This window comes from Crocuta crocuta, unplaced genomic scaffold (assembly GCF_008692635.1).
Source record: "Crocuta crocuta isolate KB4526 unplaced genomic scaffold, BGI_CrCroc_1.0 scaffold116, whole genome shotgun sequence".
NCBI classification, from domain to species: domain Eukaryota; kingdom Metazoa; phylum Chordata; class Mammalia; order Carnivora; family Hyaenidae; genus Crocuta; species Crocuta crocuta.
The window spans coordinates 2194207-2221000 of record NW_027531562.1 but is presented as its reverse complement, the minus strand read 5'-3'; the positions used below and the strand labels follow the sequence as shown (position 1 = coordinate 2221000).

The following is a 26794-nucleotide window of genomic DNA, read 5'->3' as shown; positions in this document are numbered from 1 at the left end:
GCAAGTTTCTTAGAACATTTTCTTATGCTTATATGCTTCAAATAGATTCTTTATTGTCTTTTACAATAAGCAAAGCAGGAAGCTTTATCAAGTATCTTTAAATGTGTGCGTTTCAAGAGATTCCTCCCTACTTTAATTTTACAGAAATCCCTGATAAAACAGAACGTCTTCATGCATTGAAAGAAATTGTTAAGAAATTTCATCCTGTAAACTATGATGTATTCAGATATGTAATAACACATCTAAACAGGTATTTTTATCTTTTGTTTTTGCTGTTGCACTATAAATTTTAAACTTCCAACTTTAAATTGGGTTATTAATAAGATAGAGAAAAGGAGACAAACTAATTAAACATACAGTTCAATTTTGGGTCTTTTTCCTGGATTTTTAAAATAGACTTTTCACAACTTCTTTAAAGAAAGGTATATGACTATGACTCTTAGTACATGACTCTTAGATTATGTAAATAGTAAGTATAAGTGTAATATAAGTAAGAATATTACTATTTTTCTTCTTAGACTCTTAGAATTTTAGGTATAAAATGACTCTTAACCACATGAACCTGTTTGAAGGATACTCATTGTCACATAATTAATAAGTGACACATCTTAGGAGTAGACCCCCAAGTCTTAATAAGAGGTTTCACTTGATTTTTCTCACACTATATTGCTTTTGTAGATCTTGCCTATTTTGTTTGGATATAGCCCACACAGTAAAGTTTTATCAAAGACTTAGAGTCATATTACCATCCATCCTATTAACCTGAAATGTAGGACATTAATCCTGTAAATATGTTAAGCTTCAAGTTTATTCTTTTTTCTAAAATGATACTCTCTCAGTACCATTTATTAAGTGAAAGGCAGTATTGTGTCAGCTTATAGCTCAGACTGTTGAGTCAGAGAGGCTCAGTCTTGAAACATTTTTATTAGTTATGTGACCTTTGGCATATTACTGACCTTGCGTAAGTCTTCATTTTCCCAACTATAAAATGAGAAATATAACAACTCAGAGTTGTTCTTGGGACTAAATAGAATTACTAGTATTTGTGCTAAGTTTTTCAAAATATTGCTCCTTACAATATTTTCTACTGACACTTTAATGAATTGAATTTTTTTAGCTTATAAATCAATGTTAAAACTCAAATACATTTCAATTTGTATGTCTTAAATGTTTAAAGTTTTATTGTTGTAATCAGTGTAGCATAAAATTATCTTAAGGTTTCTTGGAACTATTCTCTGAAGTCTCCCTCCTGAGAAAATACCAGCATACTAGTATTGTCATATAATTAGTATCATCTTTTGAAAATTACCATACAAATGGTTCTTGAAATGATAACATATGTATACATGGTACTGTCAGAGATATTACCCAACATGAAGTATAAGGATGGTTTGTGAACATATTATTGTTTAGCCAGATTAAAGTACTAAAGTAGGAATCTTACTTTATTTAAAAGAATAGGGGAAAAAGACAAAGGGAAAGCATGTTCAAAGAAGCACAGTACTAGTCTACTATATTAATTTAGGTAGTACCATGTTTGGCTTCAGTAATACAGCCATACAACAGAAGCATACATGATGTGTTGAGGAATGGCAGAGGACTTTGTGATTCCAGTAGAGAAAAGGATGCAGAGTAAGAGGTAAGGTTGGAAAGGGAAGACAGTGTGAGATTTTATAGGACAGTACTTCTCAAAGTGTAGTATGTCTAGCTTTAATCCTCAAAATGTTTTATTGACAAGATAAGGAAATTGCTTCATGAGTGTATGTCACTAAATACACTGTTGACTTCCAACTGACATTTATGAGGAGGTGAGGAATGAGACTTTCTCAATGAAAATAGCATTGCATGCCTGTCACTCTGAGTGGTAGGGGGACCACTGAAGAGTAGAGCAGAGAAATAACATCATCAGGATTAAATTTTGAAAGTTCAACTGGACTGTAATGAGAACTCTCTGTGCCAGGTATTCTTAAAGGTGCTAGGGACATAGAACGTGAATAAAGCAGTCACTCATTAAATTCTAGTATAGGAAATCAACGATAAATAAATATATAATTGATGATTAACACATTGCAGAAATTAATCCATGGAGTTACTCTTTTGTTATAGTCTCTTTCAGCTTCCATATTCAGTGAGTTACTGTGTTGAATCAGTTTTTTCACCCCTAATTATTTTTCCTTTTTGTTCCTCCGCCACTGCTTTAGTTTAGCCATCATCATTTCTCCTTTAGGTAACTCTAGTTTCATTGTAATTAAACTCTCTCCATGCCAGTTTTCCTCTTGATCCTCCTGTGATCCTGATCTAAGAATGATCTTTCTATAAAAAATGTTTTATAGAAAACATTTATTGAATAACATCCTATATCCTAAAGAAAAAAATGTTCAACATTAAGTGGTCTAGTTCTGACTTCTTCAGTTATACATTCTTTGCATTTCCCCCAAGCACACAGCAAGTAGCTGTATTAAACTAATAGCACTTAATCAGAGGTATCAATTTGTGCCTATTATTACCTCTTAACATGACTGCCTCAGTTCTCAAAATGTTCTCAAACCAGTAACAGCTTCACCCCAGAATTGTTAGGAATGCAAATTATCAGGTCCCACCCCAGACATAATTATCAGTCTGTGTTTTAACAAGCCCTCCAGGAGGTTCTGATACACACTGAAGTTGAGAACCATGTTTTGACTGAATTACCTTTCCTTCCTACCATTTTGCCATTTGCCCATCACTCTTAAACATTACCTCTTCAAGAAAGCCTTTCCTAGCCACTTTGATCTCTTTTTTGGTACCTTTCTTTTGTAGTTTTTGACTGAGCAATTAGACCTGATGTCCATACTGTAATGTCTTTCAACTTTATAGGTGTTCTTGTTTTTTTGTTTTCAGAATCTACACTTGTCTACTGCATAGAAACACCTGATTGGACTCAGTTAACTTTATTCTGAATACTTTAATTTTGTCTCTTCACAAATAGTAATAACTTTTACCATAGAACACATATTTTTAGGGCATATTTTATTTTACCTCAGATGAGCAATTCCTGTGGCTGGAAGGAGGGGTTTCTTTGGCTTATATTTAAAATATTTTGGGGCACTTGGGTGGCTCAGTCGGTTAAGCATCCGACTTCAGGTCATGATCCCACGGCTCATGGGTTCGAGTCCCACATCGGGCTCTGTGCTGACAGCTAGCTCAGAGCCTGGAGCCTGTTTCAGATTCTGTGGCTCCCTCTCTCTCTGACCCTTCCCTGCTCATGCTGTCTCTTTCTCTCTCAGAAATAAATAAAACATTAAAAAAAATTTTTTTAAATAAAATATTTTGATCTATAAGTTTAATTACAAGATTTTCCCACTGCCTTGTTTACTGGGCTCTTTGTTTATGTGTGGAATAAAAGCATTAGATAAAAATCCTAAGATTCTTCCCCAATTTAATAATTTTGATTTATAATTTAAGATTTGCCTCTTAGGTTTCTTGTTCATTACAGACAATGGTAGAAGTGCTTGCTTACATGTTTAAAGAGCTAGATGTAAATCTGTTTAATATTGAACAATCGTTTGTAAATTCTTATTAAGTAATTCTTACTTAATAAGGTGGAAAGTGTTTCTGTGAACTGTCTTTCAAATTAACTTTGTAGCAAGGTACAGTATATTTAATGATTGAAATATTTTTTTTTCAATATTAGAAATTAGTTTTTTTTGAAAGTTAAAAAGTCTCTTGGTTGGAGGCTCTCATAAAGTCTCTTGGTTGGAGCCTGTGATAGAGTAATTTTTCTGAAGTTTGATTTTTCCAAGGTTCAAAGAGCTGGCATGCCATGGTTTGTCTTTTCATATATGATAGTAGTCAAGAAATTTGGATATGTAGTTAGAATAATTTGTCAGAAACTCATTAAAATTTGTCACATGTCCTTACACTGAGTAAAAAGTTTTTTTCACACACACCAAGGAGGCTTCTATACGTAAATTATAAAACCCCCAAGTACCACATTTTTTAAAGACTGTCTTCGATTTTCACAAGGAATGGATTTGATGACTCCTATTCCTAGAATGTAGTTGAACATCTTAGCATGCACAAGAAGAAAGATGGTTTAAATTTGAAGTTAAGATAAAATTTTAAACTGAATCTTCTGAGGTCTATGATACTTAAATTGCCATGAATTTTGATTGATTTCTAATTGCTTTTTCCTATCATAATTTCAGGGTTAGTCAACAAAACAAAATCAACCTTATGACAGCAGACAACTTATCCATCTGTTTTTGGCCAACCTTGATGAGACCCGATTTTGAAAATCGAGAGTTTCTGTCTACTACTAAGATCCATCAGTCTGTTGTTGAAACATTCATTCAGCAGTGTCAGTTTTTCTTTTATAATGGAGAAATTGTGGAAACTGTGAACACTGTGGCTCCTCCACCACCTTCAAACCCAGGACAGTTGGTGGAACCAATGGTACCGCTTCAGTTGCCACCACCTTTGCAACCTCAGCTGATTCAACCACAGTTACAGACAGATCCTCTTGGTATTATATAAGTAGGAATTGATTGCAGACAGCCTGAATTTGGACAAAAAGCAAATCTAGGCATGCATGTTTCAGGGTTCAGTAGTATACTTGATTTTTCTTACAGGTAATTCACAGTCAAAATGATGAGACATTTTCTCTTTGAACTATATGGTATAATTCCTTATTCATTTACATTACAAATCTAACATGTGATAAGCATGACTGGAGAGGTTTAATTTTTATAAACAAAAATAGCTATAAAATACAAAGCTGCTGTTGCATGCAACCTTATTGCAATCAGTATATCATTCCTGTGGCATTTTCTGTCACATTATATTGTGAATAAAATTTTTCTATAGAAATTAAATGATTTAAAAACTCACATATATGAAACATTTAATGCTTTTCAGCCTGCTTTATGGCTGATTTTGTTATTTGATGTGCTAATTTGGGCAACTTCATTTACATTTTAGCAGTCTGTGTAGATAACTAAAAGCCCAGTTAAGTATTTTATAATTTCAGGCTACTTATGCCATGCTTGGGATGTTGTTTGAAAGAAAGAAAAATACACTTAACATATTTCTGCACCTTCATCTTTACTTCTAAATAAACCTGTGGATGATTTGATGAGGGGTAAATGAACGTATTTCTTGTACACGCATACCAAGGATATACTTGTGGCTAAAGTGAGTTGATAATGTTGTGCAAAGGATAGTTGTCACCAACTCATTTCTTTATGGTCCATAATTAAATAAACATCTTGTATACTGTTAATTCTGTAAACAGATGCATGTTCAAAAGATCTATGATGGTCTTGTAATCTTAATCTAATATATTTTAGATATTTTAATTTTTTCCCTCTTGGGAAATACATTTAGTGTAGAAAATACTTCATGACATTTTCATATAAGGTTATATAACTTTTCGTACATAAACATGAGATTTGTTGTAGAAAATTCTTTAAACCAAACATTTTAATCTAGGACTTCAATTTAATCTGTTCCTTGAATCTATTTTTATGTGGCCCTTAAAAACATATCCAAAAATCCATTGCTAATATAGCAATAAAAATACTTTGGGTACTGACTGCCTCTTTGGAGTGTGTATATATAAAGTTGCAAACTTGTATTCATATTCTTTTCTGTGATATGTTGTACTAAAATCCAAAATGCTTTTGCACCATTTTTTAAAACAATTTATTCTTTTGATGTTGGTACCAGATTTGCTGTACATGAATGCTGCTTTGAGGGGTTAAACATTTTATTAGTAAAGATACAACCAGAACACTAAATTATGGATAAAAATTGCAGAATTGGCATAAATTTTTTTAGGCTTTATTCAAAATTTGTTTATTAAATCATGCCATTTTTTTCTGGAAAGGAAAAAAAATGGTTTGTTTTTCCTTGTTAGGTTATCTTTTCCTGTAGGAAAAAGGAAATTCTTTGGTCCATGTTGTAATCCTCATTCATACTACAGTTTTAAGGTTGTCTTATGTGTATTATAGTAAATAGATGATTTTGAGATTCGAGGCTCCTAAGAGTTTGATTTGCTCCATTTTTCCGTAAAATAAATACTGTCTTTCCCAACTGTTATGTCCTAGGTATTGTACTTCTAATTTTAACTTCAGAATCACAATGTCAACATCAACCAGGCTGCTGAAGTACATGTATAGTATAAATTATCTTATTTGTGTTATTCTCCTACATGTTATTATCTTTTCTAAGAAAACAAAGTCCCTATTATTCCTATTGCAAAGCACACAGGAATTAAGAAAGTACAGTAATTTTTAAAAAGAAAAATCCGGTAAATGTAGTATTCTTAACTTGTTCTATATTACTTAATAACCTATTGTCTATATAGCTTTAATTTATAGCTGTCAGTTTAACATTGGCATGTCTGGCAAAGAAAATTAAACTTTAAGAGTTTTATAAACTGTTTCTAGGTTGCTAAAGAATTTATTTTTCTACTATATATGGTATAGACAAAGCTCAAAACTATGTACAGGAAAAAAGCCTGACTATTTCTTTTGGAAGTAGGCTGAAAAGAGAATTTTCAGAACTGTTCTTGTCTTCAGTTCATTTGGTCATGACTTTGCTATTGTAATATGTGAATCCCAGTTTATTTAAGCTATTCTCTTTTATACTTTGTTAATTTAACTTTCATGTACATTAAGTACCATTTTTGTTATTAAAACTAGCATTTACCATTTTCCCAAAACTACCTTTCACCTTCCCCAAAACTTATCTCCACTTTTCTATGCATTCTATAATTGATTTGAAAGCTTCATAGTGGGTCATTTAAAATTCTACATTTGGTTCAATTAAACCTGTAGGTTTCAGTTAATTGAAAATTAAAGTACAGTTTAAAGCTCAGTCTGTTACACTGAATTGATTGCGTTTGTTTTTGCCAAGGGTTTAAATATGTTTTTAAATATTAGAAAAGTAATTCTAAAAACAGAATAATATAATAAACTTTTTTTTTGGTAAGTTACTGGAAGGTTTCACTGTTAGGGACATATTATATATGAGACTTAAAGGATGAAAAAATATTAGATAGTCTCATAATTATGGGTAAACATTAAGGCATTATATTTTACAGTTTTAAATAAAATTCCATCTACACACATGTTGCCATTGTTTCATTTAAGCTTCAGTGCTTGTAATACAATATTGTACTTAACAGTGTTTAGATTAGCAATATAAAGGTGCATAGTGGTACTCCTTTTCAAATTTTTAGTAGATTATTGGAAGATAAATTCTGTTTACAGACACTAGGATATACAATTAATTTTAGAACAAAATTCCAGGCACAATGCATTTCCATTTGAAATGGTATTTGTTTAGTAGTGCTTTTTCCCCCCTAACATTTACAATGTAAATAGCGTGTAGGTAACCACAATCTAACTTAGCCAAAAAGCAGCTTTTATTTTCCATACTGTGTGTAAATAATGTAGACCTTTTTTTTTGAGGTACTGGAATTTAATTTCTAATATCTCTTAGATATAAACAAAAGGGAACAATTGGAAGAAGGATTTAGGCCTTAGCTTCCATGGTGATTTTTAGTTTTTTATACAGTAATAATTGTGATGCTATTTGTCAACTGGATATAAATATATATATAATTTTAAAAAGTCAAAAGTGCTTTGTTTCTTTGTTTATAATTAATGTAATTTTGTGCTTCACCCACAGGATGCTGCAGTAAATTAAATATCAGTGAAGCTTCTTCTGTATAAAGAATGCTCTGAATAAAACATTAAGAAGCTGTATAATTTTAAGTTATAGTTGCCTCTAATTTTACCATTTCATTGGTAAAAGTTATTTTCTTTTTTGTGTAAAATAAGAAAATAAAAATAAATTTTCAATATGATGAAAGTTTTAGTAGGGAGGTATATTACTAAGCTTTTATACTATGAGAGGAGATCCAAAATTTTGGATGTACGCATACTGGTGAAAATTTAGTCTTTAAATGTTCAGGAAAAGATTGCACAGATTTCTGATTCCGTTGTTACCTAGACCTGAATTTTGAGCTGTGGCTAGACATTCTCTTGACCCACTGGAAATATTTTGAAGCCTATTCTAGTTTGTTAGAGCTGCTAACATTGAAGAATATACTTTTGTTTTCTCTTAGTTGGTTTATGAATATTAAGCCAAACTTTATGGGTGTATATGTTCTCATATTCTGTGGATCTGGTGAAGTCTGTTTGACTTTAATTTTTGTTTTTCTTGAATTTAATAATTTTAATTACCTTCTTAGGCTGAACAATTCTTGTTTCAATACTTATGGGCTTTATTTACTTTTTTATTGTATTTGAATTCTTGAAGTTCTTAGCAGCCTTTTCAGTTTATCAAATGTCTGAAAATAAAATTTTCTAAGATTTAATAGTGGAAGGAACCACTCTTCAAAATGGATTTCTTATGGTAACATCTGTATGTAGTTGAGAAAACTGTACAAGCATTAATCCCTCCTATCCAGTATCCAATCATTAGATATCCAAGTACCATGCTCGCTTTACATTAGTTAAAATCTAATTAATGAACTTTGAGGATATTTACTATTAAGTTGAGCCATATCATCCTATAAGCATGAGTCCATCCCCACCTCCAATATTAGTTTTATCTCTAGGTATGGGGGCAGGTAGGTGGAGGAATCCACAGTTCTCAGATCATTTAAATCTTAAAGTGTTTATTCGTGTTTTATAGAAATTTTTCAAGCAATAGAAATGATTTTGGAAAGCTAATGGTAGTCAAAGTTAAGATTTCAACATAACTAAGTTTAATATATAAAATTATAAATCCTAAAATTAGTACAGTGCTAGTAGCAATTTTAGTTTGGTCATTTTACAAGTAGTTCTAAGATGTACAGTAAACACTGAATAGTTGTCACAGAGCTATTTGTCGCAGTTTGTAGTTTAAAAACACTTGTTTATTCCCACAGTGCTGATTTTCTATTCAGTTTTATTTGCCTCACATAAAAATTATGAACAATTTATTAATGGCTCTCCTCTTCTAAAAGTTTGCCTCATATTTAGTTAAGATTCCATTAGTATTGTAACCTATTTTTTCAAAATTATTTTGTATTAAATTTTATTCCAATTCAAGTGATGTAGGCTTAACAATTGACCTATTTACTCATTGCTTCACTAGTCATACAAGTTAGTTGTAATTACATGTATACACTCACCAGATCATTTTCTTATGACCTTAAAATAAATGTTTTGTCTTAATCATTTAATATGTTTTAGGTACTTGCAGTTCTTAAAAGATCTTACCAGTTTAAACTTGGAGCTCTTATTTTCTTTGCATTCCCTTTAGATTCTTGTACTTCATTTTATCCAAATTACTGTCTTTGCAAGGGTTAGTGAAGCCACTTTATGTGTAATACCCTAAAATTACAAGTAAAATTAAAAGAAACCCACACTGTCCCTTATGCTATTATTTGTATAGGACTTGGGTTATTTTAAATGTGTAGGTGAAAAGATTTTAAAAACAAAACAAAAACCCAAGGTATGAAAACAGAGCCTTCAGATACCCTCTTAAATTGATCTTTTAGAAATTTCATCTTCAGATTTTTCATCTTTGTTGGCGCTCAAAGGTTTAGTTGCTAAATGTTTTTGGTTTATAGAGAGAAACCATTACCAGTGATGTATTTTTCAAATACAAACTAAAATGTATCCAATTCTTTAGTTTCAAAACAATTGTAAAAGGGTGCCTGGCTGGCTCATCCTGTGGATGAGTAGTGAGTTGGAGCCCCACATTGAGTGTAGAGATTATTTAATAAAATCTTTTTTAAAAACTGGAAGTTATAAATTACTTAAAAATCCATTTAAATATTTTCATGTGAGCAGACATTTTTCTGTGTTAAGGACATATGGTGGATATCTTAGACTCAGCAGGTCCTATGATCTGTATGACACTACTCAGTTCTGCTGTTGCAGTGCAAAAACAGCCATAATCGGTACAGAAATGAACGTAATTGTGTTACAGTAAAGCTGTGTTTGCAAAAAAGAAGCAGCAGACTACAGTTGACTCACAGATCAGATGATCCCTGGCATAGGTTGTTAGTAAAAGTCAAATTTCCAATTAGTGGGATAACTTATGATAGATTAATTCCGAATAATGTAGGTCAAAGTAATATTTTACAGAGGGTGATGATAATTGTCCTCTGTTGACCACCCTTTTTTCCCCAAAGGGAATCATCTTAGTTTTAATAAATGAGCTATGTGGAATAGTTCTTTAAAAGATCATAGTTAAGTTTTTAAAACATTGTATCCAGTAAGTAGGACTGGTGATACATTGTATATATCAGGAACACCTGTCTGGTAGTTTGGAAGAGTATGTGACTCTTGATCTTGGAGTCATGAATTTGAGCCCCACATTGGGTGTAGAGGTTACTTAATAAAACTTGAAAAAACAATAATGGTATGTGTAAGAATTGAATCACTTTCACAGCCTTCTGTTCTTAATGATGACTTACTATTTTTGAGGGTGGTAATTGCATCTCCACTCAATATACATTAATCATGAGCAAATGTTAAATTATTCCAGTAAAATGTGACATTAATGAAGTGATTAATATTTTTAAACTAACACTAGAATACCAAAATCATGTCTCTAATGGATCTAGAAGAATGCGACCACTATTTAATGGATGATCTCTCAGAAGTAGGTTTCTGCTTCTGAAATCTTTTTTGGCTGTTTTTAGTCTATGTAAGTGGCATATAGGCAACAAATCTTGATTCATATTGAAATTCAAGCAAGGTCCTTCAACAAAGAATAATCTTAGAAGGTTTAAGATTAAATGTGCTGACTTTTCAGTATTTATAGCCATGGTTTCCAAATCTCAGAATCACTAGTGGAAATTAAGCATCAAACTATACAGAAGCTATCTAACTATACAAATCTTTAAGGTGCAAGAATAAGATGTTTATTTCCAGTTATGTGCTTATATATTCCATATGGGGATGACAAAATGGGAGCTTTTGGAAGAAAAAGTTCCTATGAGAGGGTTTCATTACACAGAAAAAACCTTAGCATTCAAATTTAAAGTGGGCACCTGGGTGACTTAGTCCGTTTAAGCATCTGACTTTGGCTCAGGTCATGATCTTGCAGTTCATGGGTTTGGGTCCTGCATTGAGCTCTGTGCCAACAGCTCAGCCTGGAACCTGCAATTAAAAAAATTTAAACTTAATTTTATATCAATATGTAGTCTTGATAGTTACAGAGCAATTTTATAATTGTAAATTGTAATAAGCCAGTCAAAAGTAAGTATTTTATTGGCAAAGATCTGGCCATCTTACTTAGGAAGCTTTTGGTGTTAATTTCTTAGAAAAATTCAGCTGTTTATAATGTCTTCCCTCCTATAACTCTTTGTGAACAAAAGGGTTCTGTCAAAGAAATAAGAAACTGATAATAAAAGGAATTGGAGGAGTGAATTGCATTGTAGAATGTTCTTAGTATTCTAAATTAATACATCCCAAATTTACCAAAATCACCATTTTTGTTTTTTACCACTTTTAAATATTTGCCTTATAAACACTGTAGAGGTTTAAATTTACACATGAGATGTTACTGCCCACAGCAGGTCAACACACAATCTAGCAACTTATTAAAGCAGGATAATTTTCAAAAGGCATATTTTTTAAAGCATCAGTGTGATGTGGAAATGAGGTCTATACTAGGTTCAATCCTATAAAGGGAAGAACTATTCAGAGGTTAGTGGAAGATCAGAAACTTACCCTCCAGTTTCCTTTGCAGAAGCTGGGCTCAGTCTGGGGGGTCTGGATTTGGCCCAGGCAGAGGGCCATTAAGGTAAAGAGAAACCAGCTATGCTTTTACTGATGGCATAGGGCTGGAGTGGCAAAATTGGAGGTTTTGAAAGCCTTAAAAGAATAGCCAGTTTATTTCTATCAAGATACTCGTTAAATGTTGAAGCTTAGGGGACGCCTGGGTGGCTTAGTTGGTTAAGTGTCCAGCTTTCGCTTAGGTCATGATCTCGCGGTTTGTGGGTTCGAGCCCCGCGTCAGGCTCTGTGCTGACTGCCAGCTCAGAGCCTGGAGCCTGTTTCAGAGTCTGTGACTCCCTCTCTGACCCTCCCCTGCTCACGCTGTCTGTCTGTCTCTGTCTCTCTCTCTCTCCTAGAAATAAAACATTTAAAAAAAATGTTGAAGCTTAGGCTAAAAATCTAAGCTGACAATTTCTAAAAGGCAAAGCTGAAGAGGATACAAAGGTCCATCCAGTTTCTCATTTGAAAACTTTCTAGGTCCATACCCTAGGCACGGATGAATTTGGAGTTTGGACTAAATCTTACCAAAATTCTGCCTAACAGCAAGGGGGGGACTATCTTCAGAGGAAGAAATTGTCTTGGAGATAATTTCTGAAACTCTACAGTTCTTTTATATACAATATCCAGCATACTGTTTAACGATTACTAGGTATGCAAAGCAAAATCATGACAAGATAACCAAGAGGGGAAAAATGTACAATTGAATCCAAATGATCTAGTTTGTGGAATAAGACTTGCTTTTAAATCAGATTTAATGTGAAAGAAAATAGGGTTGATATATGAAATATGTCAAGGAATGATTAATGTTTTGTGTGAAAGGACATCTAGAACTCAAAAATTAACCCTCTAGATGAGGTAACTGCAACAGGAAAAAAGATGGGTGAACCAGAAGATAAGATTATCACTGGATGATCTCAATCAGGATATGCTCAAAATGTCTGACATGTGTCTTGGAATCACAGAGGGACAGAGCAATTGGGGCAGAAACAATGCTTCTAGAAGTTATGGCCAGCAGTTTTCCAAAATTGATGAAAACCACAGATTAAGTTCAGCCAATCCCAGTCAAGCAGAACTGTTTGAAACTATGCCTAGGTGCCAATAGCAAAATGCCGAAAATCCAAGATGGGTCATATTTTTAAAGCAGCTAGAGAAAAGACATCTTCAGTGGAACACCAATAAGACTGACAGTTGATGTCTCATTAGAAATTATCAAGGACAGAAGACAATGGAATGACATCTTCAAAATGCAGACTTGGGACAGATACAGTATCTGCCAAAGAAAAGGTCCTTGGAGTTAAAGATGGATCCAGACAAACAAAAGCTAAGATACTTAATCACCATTAGCGCCGCAATAAAAAAATCAAGGAAAGCAGAAGTGGTCCTCAGGCAACTTAACCAGTATTGTCATTAAAATTTCCAACTGTTTAGTTCCTGACAGACTCCTTTGAATCAAGGTCCCTCCAAAACCTACAAGGTTTGGAGATTTTGGTGTCTCGGATAAAAACACTTAATTGAGCCTGATGACATCAGTCTGAGACTGATGTCTGAGACTGCCTCCTCTAGCAACTCTGATTGGGACTTGAAGACAACCTAAACTTCTGTCTCCTGTGGAAAACAGAGTCAAGAATATAGGCCAAGATGTAATAAAGTAGGAAAGACCTTGCCCATCAATCAGTACTCAGGTTCTTTTGAAGAATTCATATACAAAAATTCTATGTGTATGGAATGTGAGCAGGTCTTCATTCAGAAGCCATTTGAACATCAGACAGTTCATGCTGGAGAGAAACATGGGATCTGGGAAATTCAAGTCTTACCTCAATGAATATCTGCAACCATTTGGAACAAAATTTTTTTTTTAAACAAAAGTCTTACACATGTATTAAGTATGTATACCAAAAGGTCACATATCTTTGGATAATGTAATGCTTACACGAGCAAGAAACCTGTGAATGTACTGAAATTTGAAAAGGCCTTCACCTGTTAAGTCAGTCTTTGTTGAACTACAGAAAATTTACACTGGCAAGGAAGCAATGTGAATGCAGTAACTGTGGGAAACCATTCACCCAGAAGTCACAACCTGGTACATCAGAGTTTCATATTGGAGAGAAACTAATACATTCTGAGTTTGGAAAGCCCATCAACAAATCAAACTAGCTTCCTGAGTCATAGCCAGCTCTTGAAATGGCCCTCACAGCCTGGCTTCTGGTGTCCACATTTGTATAGTCCTCTACCTTCTACTGAGATTGGTCTTGTGTGACCAGTAGCAAACAGCAGAAGTGATGGTATGTTAAATCCAAGACTAGATTATAAAGGACTGTAATTTCCCCTCTTGGACATATACTCTAAATGATCTCTTGCTCTGAGGGAAGCAAACTCATACTGTGAGGTACACATGGTGAGGAACTGAAGCCTACCAGTAATCAGGAATGAGCTCGAAAGCAGATTGTTCTGTCCCCAGCCCAACACCTTGAATGAAGCATCACAAGATAAATAACCAGAACTAGACCTGTACAACTAGGCTTCTCCCAATTCTTGTTCCTCATAAATGTAGTAAATGTTTTAAGCTGCTGAGTTTTGGCGTAATTTACACAGCAAAAGATAACTAATACAGTTGCACATCGCAGTTCATATTGGGGAGCTACTTTATGAATGCACTGTGTGTTTTTTCACTTCCAAGTCACAATGTCAAGTATATCAGAAAATTCACACAGCGAAACCATATATGTCATGAGTGGGAATACAGTGCTAGATTGAATCTTGAGTATCAGAAAACCCACTGGGGTGAAAAACTATGCTTTTACTAAGTAAAAGTGCCTTCATGGGAAAATCTTGTTTTAAATACATGTCAGAGAACTTACTACAGTCAGTAAGTTCTCTAGAAAACACCACAGCATCATCAGCAGATTGACAAAGGAGAAAAACTGTGTGTGTGTAAGGCCTTCCTCAGCAGATTAATATGACCAGGGTACCCGAGGCACTGTTTACTGTGGGAGAGACCTTGGCATTAGTTCCCAGTATATATCAGAGAATTAATAAATGAAAGATTATTTATTCAAAGTGAGAAAGCTCACAGAATCAGTGAAATTACACATTATAGATTTTATGTAGCTCAGAAATTATATGAATATATTTGTGAGAAACATTCTGAAGAGAACATCTAAGAATGTGTTGAGGAAAGGGCATCTTATTGCACTTTTCATAGTAATAATTTAGAGGAAAAACTTGCCAGTTTGAAATATTAGGATGTGAACTGGCAAACTTTATAAAGAGACAGATAGATAGTAAATATTTATTATATTTTTTATTGAAATATAGCTGACAGTGTTATATTAGGAGATAGTAAGTATTTTAAGCTTTGCAGCCCAAGAGGCCAAAAAGCAAGGATATTCTATAAATACTTAGGGGGATAAAAGCCTATAAAATTTTTATTGACAAAATGTTTAAATGTTATTACATTGCAAATTAATCATTTCCAATCGAAAGTTGTGCTGAGATTTCACAGTCACGAAGGTAAAATATATTTTGAAATATAGAAATTTCATGGGGCGCCTGGGTGGCTTAGTCGGTTAAGCGTCCGACTTTCCGACTTTCGCTTAGGTCATGATCTCGCGGTTTGTGGGTTCGAGCCCCGCGTCGGGCTCTGTGCTGACTGCCAGCTCGGAGCCTGGAGCCTGTTTCAGTCTGTGACTCCCTCTCTCTCTGACCCTCCCCTGCTCACGCTGTCTCTCTCTCCTAGAAATAAATAAAACATTTAAAAAAAAAAAAAAAAGAAATTTCCTTTGCGAGTTTATCAAGGTCCAAAAACTACTGCTGGAATTATAGAGTGAGTTTGGAAAGTACATCTAATACAAATTTGGAAATGATAAAATTTTTTTTTCATTCTAATTTCTAATAGTACAAAAACTGGATAAAGCAACTGGACATTTTCTTGTGATTAAAACAATGTTAATTATCATGAAATTACTTCACTGCAGCATAGATTTTGCATGTTGTCTACTTTGCCTTGTAATTTTAAGTTGAATTCATTAATAAAACATAAGTCAGCAATAATAAGCTAATTTTGAAAAACATTCAATGTTCAGTAATGGTGGTTGGGATGGGTCCTCTCATTCAGAAAAATTTGAATCCTGGCCCTGAGCTCAAAAATCTGCAATCAAACTTTATCATTGCTAAGAAATTGAATTGCTGTGTGGAAGGGCAAATCAGGACATTTGGCTACTTCTGACAAAATCATGGAATTTACAACTAATAAGTCTTGATGAACTCTACCATTGATACTTTTATTTTAATAACACATGATAGGTTCAAATATTTTCCATAAAGGACCTGCTGATAAATAATGCAATGAATAACCACATATTTGAAGCCCTAACATTGCAAAATCTTGATAAATTTGTTGGACAAACCTAATTTCTGTACTACACCTTTATGTTGCCACCATCAATTGTAAGAACAGATTCCATTTAAGGTTGTACTTTCTCAACTTTCTTTAGTTGTTCCACAAAACATCCATTGAGGTTATTCAGTCAATTCAAATTCAGCATTGACTGTGTAGGCAGCAACTGAGCAGTCTTAGTAATATTTGCAAACTCAAAACTCACTTGAAACTATTTGCATTGTGTAAATTGATGTCACCTAGTGTTCTAAACTAAGCAATTATTCTCACTAAACAGCTAATGGTCTTCAACAATTTTCATCTGGACATATTTTCTAGACTGCTGTAAACATGATTTCACTACCTCACCGGATGTCAATTTTACAGTCTCTTCAACAAAATTGAAGAGCATTGTGTTATCTAATTCTATAATGCCAGTGTTACCCTGATATCAAATTATGAAAGAATATTAGAAGAAAACTACAGACTAATATATCTCCTGAATATAGATAAAAAATATTCTTACCAACAATTTAGCAAATTGAAACTGTAATAATATACAAAAAGGATAATATGCTATTATCAAAGATGCAGGGTTGGTTTAACATTCGAAAATGAATTATAAGTGACATCAGTGAAATTGGCACAGTAGATAGCTCCAATGGCCATTCCTCCACAAAAGAATGATAAAACAAGAATTTTATATGAATATAACACATGGAATTTAAAAGGAAAGGAGCCAAATTTAGTTATACAAGTATTTTTCTTTATTTTTTTTTACCACAGTTCTCACATTATCTTCACCCTTCTTTTGCTACATTTACAGAAAGTCAGAATCCTATGTAGTTAGATGTAAATGGCTTAAAGCAAAAAGGGATTTCCATTTTTAGTAATGCCAGGTAACATCATTTAGACCAATCCTCCAGCTTAGGAAGCCTAGAAAAAACATGAACAAATTGCTTCTATACATCAATTTGAAGGCTATCAAAAAACTAACAAGACTGGGGGGCCTGGCTGGCTCAGTTGGTAGAACATGTGACTCTTGATCTCAGAGTATTATGTTCAAGCCCCATGTTGGGTGTAGAGATTACTTGAAAGAAAAAGAACCTTTAAAGGAAAAAAAAAAAAATCTAGCAAGATAGTGAAGGATTACAGCCAGCATGAGGGGGAGAAAAAAGCCTAGATAGATAAACTCTCCTTTGGGACCACAATTCTTTAGAGGGTAACTGAGAGGCTGAACAATACTTCTGATGGCCTGGTATAAGTATAGGTGGACAGGAATTGGATTTGAAGACCTCAAAGTTTCTACAGTTTTGCAAATTTGATGTCCTACCTAGAATAAAAAGGCATGTGTGCAGATAACATAAATTAAAACTAACAGAAACAACACAGACTGTATCTGCTAAGCTCAAGGAAATAAGTCAAGATGGAAGATTTCAGCAGATGACTACAAAAATACAGAAAGGTACCAAATGGAAGTTAAAGAACCCAAAAATATATTAGCTGAATTTAAGAACTCAAAGGATTGACTTATAGCAGATTAGACACAGCTGAAAATAGAATTCATGAATTGAAAGTGATTAGTAGAAAACACAGTAAAAGAACTAAAACTGAAAAACTAAACTGTAGTGAAGAGAAAGTCTTCTCATTAATTTAATTGAATTTCCCAGAAAGAGCAGAAAGAGAAAGAAGCAATACATGACTAGGTAATGGCTGAGATCTTTCCACAACTATCAAGACTACAAACAACTGATTCAAGGGCCCTGAATCAATGGCAAGCAAAACAAAATACATACTGAAACATAATAAAACTGAAAATTAGACAAAAAATTAAATGCACCAATAGAAAAAAGATTCCCTTCAAAAAAGTACCACTTATCAAAGCTACTTCTTCAAAATATTAGAAGCCAAGCAATTGTGAAATATCTCTCTAGCATTCAGTAGAAAAAAAAGTCTTAAAGAAAAAGGCAAAATAAAAGACATTTTCAGACAAAGTAGAAAATGATTTTAAAATGAAATACTGAAGACTTTTTCAGACAGAATGAGACTATCTCCAGATGAAATGTTGATATGTAGGAAAGAATGAAAAGCAACAGCAGTTGTAAATATGTGAGTAAATCTAATGTTAATGATAAGTAAAAAGAGTGCAACATTGAAGAATGTAGAAAGGAAAAAAATGGAATAATAATGTTAAAAAAAAGAAAACAACAGAGACAAATAGGACAAAAATGTATTATGGTACATTAAAAAAATTTTTTTTAACATTTTATTTCTGAGAGAGAGAGACAGCATGAGCACGGGAAGGTCAGAGAGAGGGAGACATAGAATCTGAAGCAGGCTCCAAGCTGGCTGTCAGCACAGAGCCCAACGTGGGGCTCGAATCCACAAACAGTGAGATGATGACCTGAGCCGAAGTTGGCTACCCAACCAACTGAGCCACCCAGGCGCCCCTATTATGGGACATTTAGATCCAAACATATTAACAAATATGTTGAATTAAAAAAGTAATGTTCTAAATGAAATAATATGGGAAGTCAGACATTCAAAAAATGACAAAATCACATTTACAAAGGCTACTAAAAGTCATAAGGATACAGAAAGATTAAAAGGAAAAAGATGTTATTATAAACAGCTGAATGCCAATATATTTGAAACCTTGAATGAAATACAAAAATTCCCCTAAAGTACAACATATTGAAACTTACATGAAAAGAGTAGGAAATACTAACATTAGTTTGATATTTATTAAAATTAATTTATAGCTTCAAACTTACATGCATTCATAGTCCCATAGGACTTTGTTGGTGAATTTTACTAAATAAGGAAGAAATAGCAAAATTTTTTTAGAAAGTCGTCAGTAGAAGTGAAAAAGAGGAAACAATTGAATTGATTTTATAAAGCTAACATAATCTTGATAAACAAATTAAATAACAACTTAATTATAGGGCCATATCATGAGTATAAATGAAAAATCTTAAGTATATTGCACAAAATGTTTAAAGGAACATACATTCTTACTTTAACTTTCAAAAATCAGCCACTGCAATCTGCATTTATAGAATACGAGAAAAAAAATATATGGCTATGTCAATAGATAAGTATAAGGCACTTTATAAAAAAGATATATCATGCAAAAACGAAGAGCTGATGTTGCCATACTATCACCAGACAGTAAAATGTAAGACAAAAAAGCATTGCTAGAGATAAAGAACATTTAATAGTGATAAAGGTTTAATTCAGCAAGAAGAGAGCAGTTCTAAATTTGTAAGCAGCTAGTAGCATTGCGTTAAAATTCTTGCCCTTTTGGTTAAGATCAAGTGTAGTATCTGTTCTAATCAGCTTAAAATAAATAAAATCAGTGCATGCCCCTTCCTTTCCAGTCCCGGACCCAAACGTAGCAGCCGCCGAGATGTTGATGCCCAAGAAGAACCGAATTGCCGTTTATGAACTCCTTTTCAAGGAGGGAGTGATGGTGGCCAGGAAGGATATCCACGGGCCAAAACACCCCGAGCTGGCCGACAAGAACGTGCCCAATATGCACGTCATGAAAGCCATTCAGTCTCTCAAATCACAAGGCTACGTCAAGGAACAGTTTGCCTGGAGACACTTCTATTGGTACCTAAGCAACGAGGGCATCCAGCATCTCCGAGATTACCTGTACCTGCCCCCTGAGAGCATGCCTGCCCCGCTGCGACGCAGCCCTCCTGAGACTGGCAGGCCATGGCCCGAAGGTCTGGAGGGAGAGCGACCAGCGAGGCTCACGAGAGGAAAGCCAACAGACACCTAGAGACGAAGCGGGTGCTCCCTGGTACCCGCAAGAAAGCTGAGGCCGGGGCTGGGTCAGCAACTGAATTCCAGTTTAGAGGAGGATTTGGTTGTGGACATGGTCAGCCACCTCAGTAAAGTTGGAGATTGTTTAGTGTTGAATAAATCTGTAGCCAGAAAACAAAAAAATAAGTGAATAAAGTAATAAAATAAAATAAATAAAATAATAAAATTAAAATAAAATAAAATAAAATAAAATAATAAAATAAAATAAAATAAAATAATAAAAACAAATGTTAGAGGGGCACCTGGGTGGCTCAGTCAGTTGAGCATCCGACTTTGGCTCAGGTCATGATCTCACGGCTGGTGGGTTCGAGCCCCGCGGCAGGCTCTGTGCTGAATGCTTACTCAGAGCCTGGAGACTGTTTCAGATTCTGTGTCTCCTCTCTCTGCCCCTCCCCCCACTCACACTCTGTCTTACTCTGTCTCTCAAAAATAAATAAACGTAAAAAAAAAACCTAAAAAAAACCCAAATGTTAGAAATAAAGGAGAGATAGAAAAGTTCACTATCCAAGTAGATTAACACATGGAACAAGCAAATAAAAAATACCAGTAAAGGTATTGAAGATTTCAACATAAGCAAACATGACATAAGAAACCTATTTTAGACATTTCACCTGATAACTATAGATAATTACATGAAACTATTACAAAATTGAATATATGCGGAACCACAAAGAAAATCTCAAATTTCACAGGATTAAAATCACACAGAATTTGTTCTCCGGCTATAGCAGAAGTTAAGATAAAAGTTAACAGCAAGATAAGCAAATCTCCAAAAGTTTGGAAATTAAGCATATACTTGTAACAAAAAGTTCATGGGTGAAAAAGAAAATAGAGACTGGAAACATTTTGAACTTAAAAATAAAGAAAATAAACCTTGAGGGATGCTGGATTGTGGGAGGTAACCATGCTTGGAGATTTATGGCTTTGCATACAAATATTATAAACAGAATTTAATAGCTTTGAATCATCGTTAGGAAGCCTAAATTATCATCAGGGAGAAAAAAGTAAAAACTAATGAAGTAGGAAAAAATATACAGAGTAAAACAATAACTCATATCTTTGATAATACAAATAAGCAGCTGCCTATGTTTTTAGAAAGCCCTATATGACAGCGCATTCAATGGTATTGGAGGAATCTATGATGGGAAAAGACAATGTGGAGTTAGGGAGTTCTCCAATGGGAGAATTACAACATAGACTCTTAAGGTTTGGGAGCAATCCCCACCATCTCCTACAGAGAATTATATACCTTTCAAGAAATTCTTGGTATGGTCTACATCCTGGAAAAGACACCATGACCCTGGCTATCAAGTGACCATGTGGCCAAAACTATCTAAGATAAGGTAGGTTCTGTCAGATCTGTCAAGTCATAAGTCAGATGGACCCAGCAGCAATCTATCATAAGATGGAAGTGGTACGTCTGTGATTGGGCATTAGTGCCAGAGGACTCCATTAAGTTGCATGAGCAAGTAGTCCTGATCCCTACCTCATCAGCTACTGTTGCCCTAGTGGCACTTTCTCAGTTAAAAATCATGTCCACATGGCAGGCATGGAAGTACACTGCTTAAATCTTTCAAGAACTGCCTCTAGGTTTGCAGTCAGCTCTTAGTTTTCTGTTGCTACGCTTTCAGAATTCACTATACAACATTTGAACTCAAGACACGCTATTCTTGGGCATCTGTAACCAATGATCAACTAGTGGGTGAGCATGGACAGATGTTAGGAACTGGACATTTATGTATTCACCAAGAAAGACCCTGTGACCTTGCATTTCACAAGACCATCAGGAAGGTTTTTATGAGAGGGGCACCAGTATCAAAGAGAGTTTACTGGTGGCTTCTGTCATCTGCAGGCTGAGGATGGTAGTAGGAAAGTGGTCACAGAACTGAGCTCATTAACAGCAATAGGAATAATATCATCTCAAAGCAGGTGGTACACTAAACTGCTAGAAGCCACAGAGCCAGACTTAACCAAATGACTTGCAAAATTGGAGAGACAGCCATGAAGTCTTACCCCTCTGGGCAGAAGTGATGAACATTCAATGATGGTGCTACTTAACATCTAAAATATTCCTTTTTTTAAAAAAAAAATGTTTTATTTATTTCTGAGAGAGAGAGAGAGAGCATGAGCAGGGGAGGGTCAGAGAGAAAGAGGGAGATACAGAATCTACAACAGGCTCCAGGCTTTGAGCTGTCAGCACAGAGCCTGACAAGGGGCTCAAACCCACGAACCATGAGATCATGACCTAAGCCAAAGTTGGACGCTCAACCTACTGAGCCATCCAGGCACCCCAACATCTAGAATACTCTTAAAGAGCAAGTGTGGAGAAGCAAGAGGCCAAGGTCAACCTCTCCAGTAAAAATTAAAATCCGTTGTTCTATTCCCTGACCTGAGCCAGTGACAAAACCAAACCAACTGACTAAAAGTAGAACAAGTCTCTAGGAGGAAAGGCCCTACAATACACCAGCAAGTATATAAGATCTTTCCTGTAATTTCCCAAAAGGACCTATTTAAGTAGATGATTGACTGTAAATTGGAGAAAAGGAGGATCTTACATTTTGAGGAATATTAGACACAACGTCTGAGTTGATGTTTGATATCTAATCATCCTAAAGCATCATTAGACTCTTTGTTAGGATAGGGGATACATAGGAGCCAAGTAACAAGAAGAACCCTATTGAAAGTCCAGTTTATAATGGGTCCACTATTTCAACAGATCCTTACAATGGTTATGTGACCAGTCCTAATGTGATGGGATAGACATAGTTGGTGACTGGATTAACCATCATGTGGTTTTGCCCTGTGGAATAAGACTTACTATAGTGGGAAAGCCAAGACATGATGGTATCTTCAAGCTTTATACAAGATAGTAAAGAAAATAAATTATCTCATCCCAGAAATGGGAGTAGCAGGGATTAGTGCCAAGTTAAAAATGCAAAATGTGATAGTCTCTATCAAATCTCTAATTCTCTAATCTGGCCCCTGAAGAAACCAGATGGATCCTGGAAAGTGACTGTAGACTTACTGTAAGCTCAACCAAGTAGCCCTAATAACAGCTCTTATGTTACACATGTGATACCATTTATACAACAAATTAGTAAATCCCCAGGTACATGTTATGTGGCCATTGATTTGACAAGAATGAGAAATATCCAATTAGGAAAGAGAATCAGAAACATTTTGCATTCATGTACATCTGACAATATTCATTTACAGTTTTACCTCAGAACTATGTCAATTCTCTTAACATCTGTTATATATTTTGAAGAGAATTGAGTGTCTGGGTGTGCTATGGAATATCCTTTGGTCCATTATATTGATGTGCTGATCAGGCAGGGTGACTGAAACATAGCTAATATGCTGGAGTCCCTGATAAGACAATATACTCCAGAGGAAAGCGATAAACCATACAAGGATTGGGGAACTCTCACTTCAGTAGAGTTCTTAGGGGTCCAGTGGTCAGGCTGGATATTCCTTACAAAAATAAGAAAAATTTGCTATATCTTGTATCCACCCTACAGATAAGGAAGCATGGCACCAGGTAGGCATCATGCTCTGAAGGCAACATATTCTACACCAGATTTTATCAGCTTTGGCACTATATTGGAATGTTGGACCAGATAATTCTTTGGGCATTGTCTTGTGCACTGTCGGATGTTTAACAGTATTCTTGCCCTCTACCTAAATTGATGCTGATAGTACTCCTCTTACTCTAGTCATAAAAAAAAAAGGCTCCAGACTGCCAAATGTCCTCTGGGAAGCAAAATCACTTCTGGTTTAGAATTATTATTATATACCTAGGAATTCTGTTCTGACCCACATAATAACTGAGAGGGAAGGCTGCCAGATTTCAGAGTTCTCCAGAATAGCAAAGAACTCCATAGAAGGTACAGGCTTTGTTATATGCAACTCCACTGCTTGGGCCATGCTATCCAGCAAACTCTATGGTGTTGGACGTGTCAATAGTGGGGAAGATATAATAATGCAGAGTTTATGGAAAGTCTTAAAGGGACAATTAGAATTCAGGTTCCTGGGGTTCTGGAGCAAGACCATACCATCTAGAGTATAAATTACTATGTCTTTTGAAAAATAGCTCCTGGCATGTTCCTGAGCTCTGGTAGAGAAAGGAACAATTGATCATGGACACCAAGTGATTATGCATCTGGAACTGCCCATAATGAATGAGTTCTATCAGACCCTCAATTCATAAAGATGGACAGGCCTGGAACCAATCCATTGTAAGACAGACAGAGTATATTTGAGATCATACCTGAGCAGGACTAGACAGTACAGGTAAGCTAAATAAGCAAGTAGTTCAGATCCTTGTATCACCCTCCACCTTATAAGGGGCCTCCTATAACCAGCTGAAGGGGAAGAAAAAACCACAAGCATGGTTTGTAAATGGGATATTTCATTTCACTGAGTACAAATTGAAAGTATATGCGGGTACAGCTGGAGTGGTCTTGAAAGACATGGGTTCCAAATGGGTGGATCTATGAGTGGTGCTCCTGATCATTCACTTTTTATGAAGTAAACTGAGGTGAGAAAAATCTATGGACATACAGGCAGTGATGAAGCCCTGGCAAGCTGGTCAAAGGGCTTGAAAGAGGGAATTCTAGAAAACCAGAGATAAGGAGGTCTGGGGTTAGATTAAGGCATACAGCTGGGAATATGGGAGTGGATATGAAGGATGAATATTTTTTGTATTACATGATAATGCCCATCAGAAAGCATTAACCATGGAAGAGGCACCGAACAACTAAATATATGAAATGACTTGGCCAGTTGACTTTAGCCAGCCTTTGTCATCAGTTATGCCAGTGGCAGAGTGAGTTCATAAGCACAGTGGTCACTGTGGAGAGACATGGGCACACTAGCATAACTCCCACGTAAAGCTGATCTGGCTACTGATTCAGCTGACTCACTACTCTGAATATCCAATTTGTCGGCAAGAGATAGCAAGGCTGAGCTTCCCATATGGCACTGTTTCTTGAGGAGACAAATCAGTAATTTGGTAGCATATTGATTACATTGGCCTCATATATATGGTCCTCTGGAAGGGCCCAACAGTTCATTCTCACAAGAGCAGACAACAATTCCAGGTAAGGGTCTGCCTTTCCCTATCCCCAGAACCTCAGCCGTCTCACTATCTGGGGACTTACAGAGTACCTGGCTGAGAGTCATGAAATCCCACATAATGTAGCATCCAATGCAGAAATTTACTTCACAATAATAGAGGTGCAGGAGTGCTCCCATGACCATGGAACACACTGGTTCTATCTTGTTTCACACAATCCAGAAGCTACTGGTCTGACAGGCTTTCTCTGCTTATTCTTGCTCCCTCCTCTCTATCTTTCATGGGGCTTTTCTCCAAAAATATCTTGCATTTTCAACTCTATCTTGGTGTCTGCTTCCCTTAGAACCCAAACTAACACATGCTGTGATCAGCTGATGGCAGAGAAAAGAAAATCTAGGCTTTTTTCATAACTGGATAGTCTAGAATGTGGGTGTAAACCAAAAATTGACTATAGCTTCACCTCAGCTTCACTTAGACATGGCCTTAACAGAAAGCAATGACAGAAAATCCTCTTGGTGAGCACAGAGATTCAAGTGGCATACCTGATCATCCACTTTCAGAGAAAGAGAAGGGACTCAGGTTAGCATGTATACAGACTCATAGGCAGCGGCAGATGATCAGAAGGGAAAGAAGAGAGGAGAAAGATTGGAATTTTAGGAGCAAGGATGTCTGGGGGAGAGACATTTGAATGGACTTACTGGGGAGATGGCACAAGATGTGAAGATCTTTGTATTGGATGTTAATAATGCTCACCAGTGTACATACGTCATGGAAAAGACACTAAACAGCCAGTTAGCCAGAATGACTTGACTGGTCAACCTCAGCCAGGCTCTATCATCAACTACCCAGTGCTGGCTCAATGAGTACACAGAGTTACCAAGATGGCAGGGCTGGAGGCTATGCACAGGCCTAACAATGCAAGCTCCCACACCCCAAGCCTGATCTAACTATGCCACTTTCAAATGTCCAACCTGTTCAAATTTCCAGCAACACAGATCAAAAGTGAGTCCCCAGTACCATCTTTCAAGGAGAACAATCAATGACTTGGTGGCATCTTGACTATTTTGTATTGCCTTTTGTACTCTGGGAGGGGAGGTTACTTATTTTGATGGAAAAGACACATTTTCTGATATGGATTCACTATATGAATGCTAAAGAGTGTTTGAACCACCAACAATAGGTAGAATACATGAGTCTAGGAGCCATAGGGTTGTTCCCAGTAGGCTTTTTGGGGAATTTTTTCTTCCTGTTCCCACAATCCTTGTGGATTTAGAGATTCTCAAAGTGGGGATGCTTACAAAATAAGAGCACTATTGAAATTTAAGCTATGGCTACCACCCAATTACTTTATGCTTCCATGTCAAGCGATCCAGCAGACCAGAAGAATAATCTCACTACTTTGATAAGAATAATTAACCTTAATCTTTAGAGGGAGATGGAGCTTCTGTTACACAATGGGGCCAGGAAGGAATATGTAGGACACTCATGTGATCCATTTGAGTGTGTTTTGGTACTTTTGCTTAAATTTGACAATAGACAATCAAGCACAGCACCTATGGCATGAGAAGTGCAGGGTGACCAGAGGCTCTAGGTTAAGGGTCTGAGTCATGCCACTTGTAAGTACCAAAATGAGCAAAGGTGCTAGCTCAGAGCAAGAGAAACCCTGAATGGAGTGTAAAAGAGGGAATCTAGGAGTATCATTTGTGGTGTCAGCAACAGCTACAGCAGTGGGACTATAGTTTGT

The 26794-nt window shown here is 35.5% G+C and overlaps 1 protein-coding gene and 1 pseudogene across 2 annotated transcripts in view; both read left to right on the top strand.

The window, feature by feature from the left end:
- Window positions 1–7760, top strand: part of ARHGAP5 (Rho GTPase activating protein 5) — a 67150-nt gene extending 59390 nt beyond the window's left edge. For both annotated transcript variants that reach the window (XM_077772749.1, XM_077772748.1), the window contains exons 5-6: window positions 145–250; window positions 4188–7760. In XM_077772749.1, the coding sequence (XP_077628875.1) occupies window positions 145–250; window positions 4188–4515 (434 nt within the window). In that variant the 3' untranslated portion in view covers window positions 4516–7760. The remainder of the gene's footprint in view (window positions 1–144; window positions 251–4187) is intronic.
- Window positions 7761–19529: 11769 nt separating this feature from the next.
- LOC144238813 (small ribosomal subunit protein eS10 pseudogene) lies at window positions 19530–20049 on the top strand (annotated as a pseudogene).
- Window positions 20050–26794: the final 6745 nt, after the last annotated feature.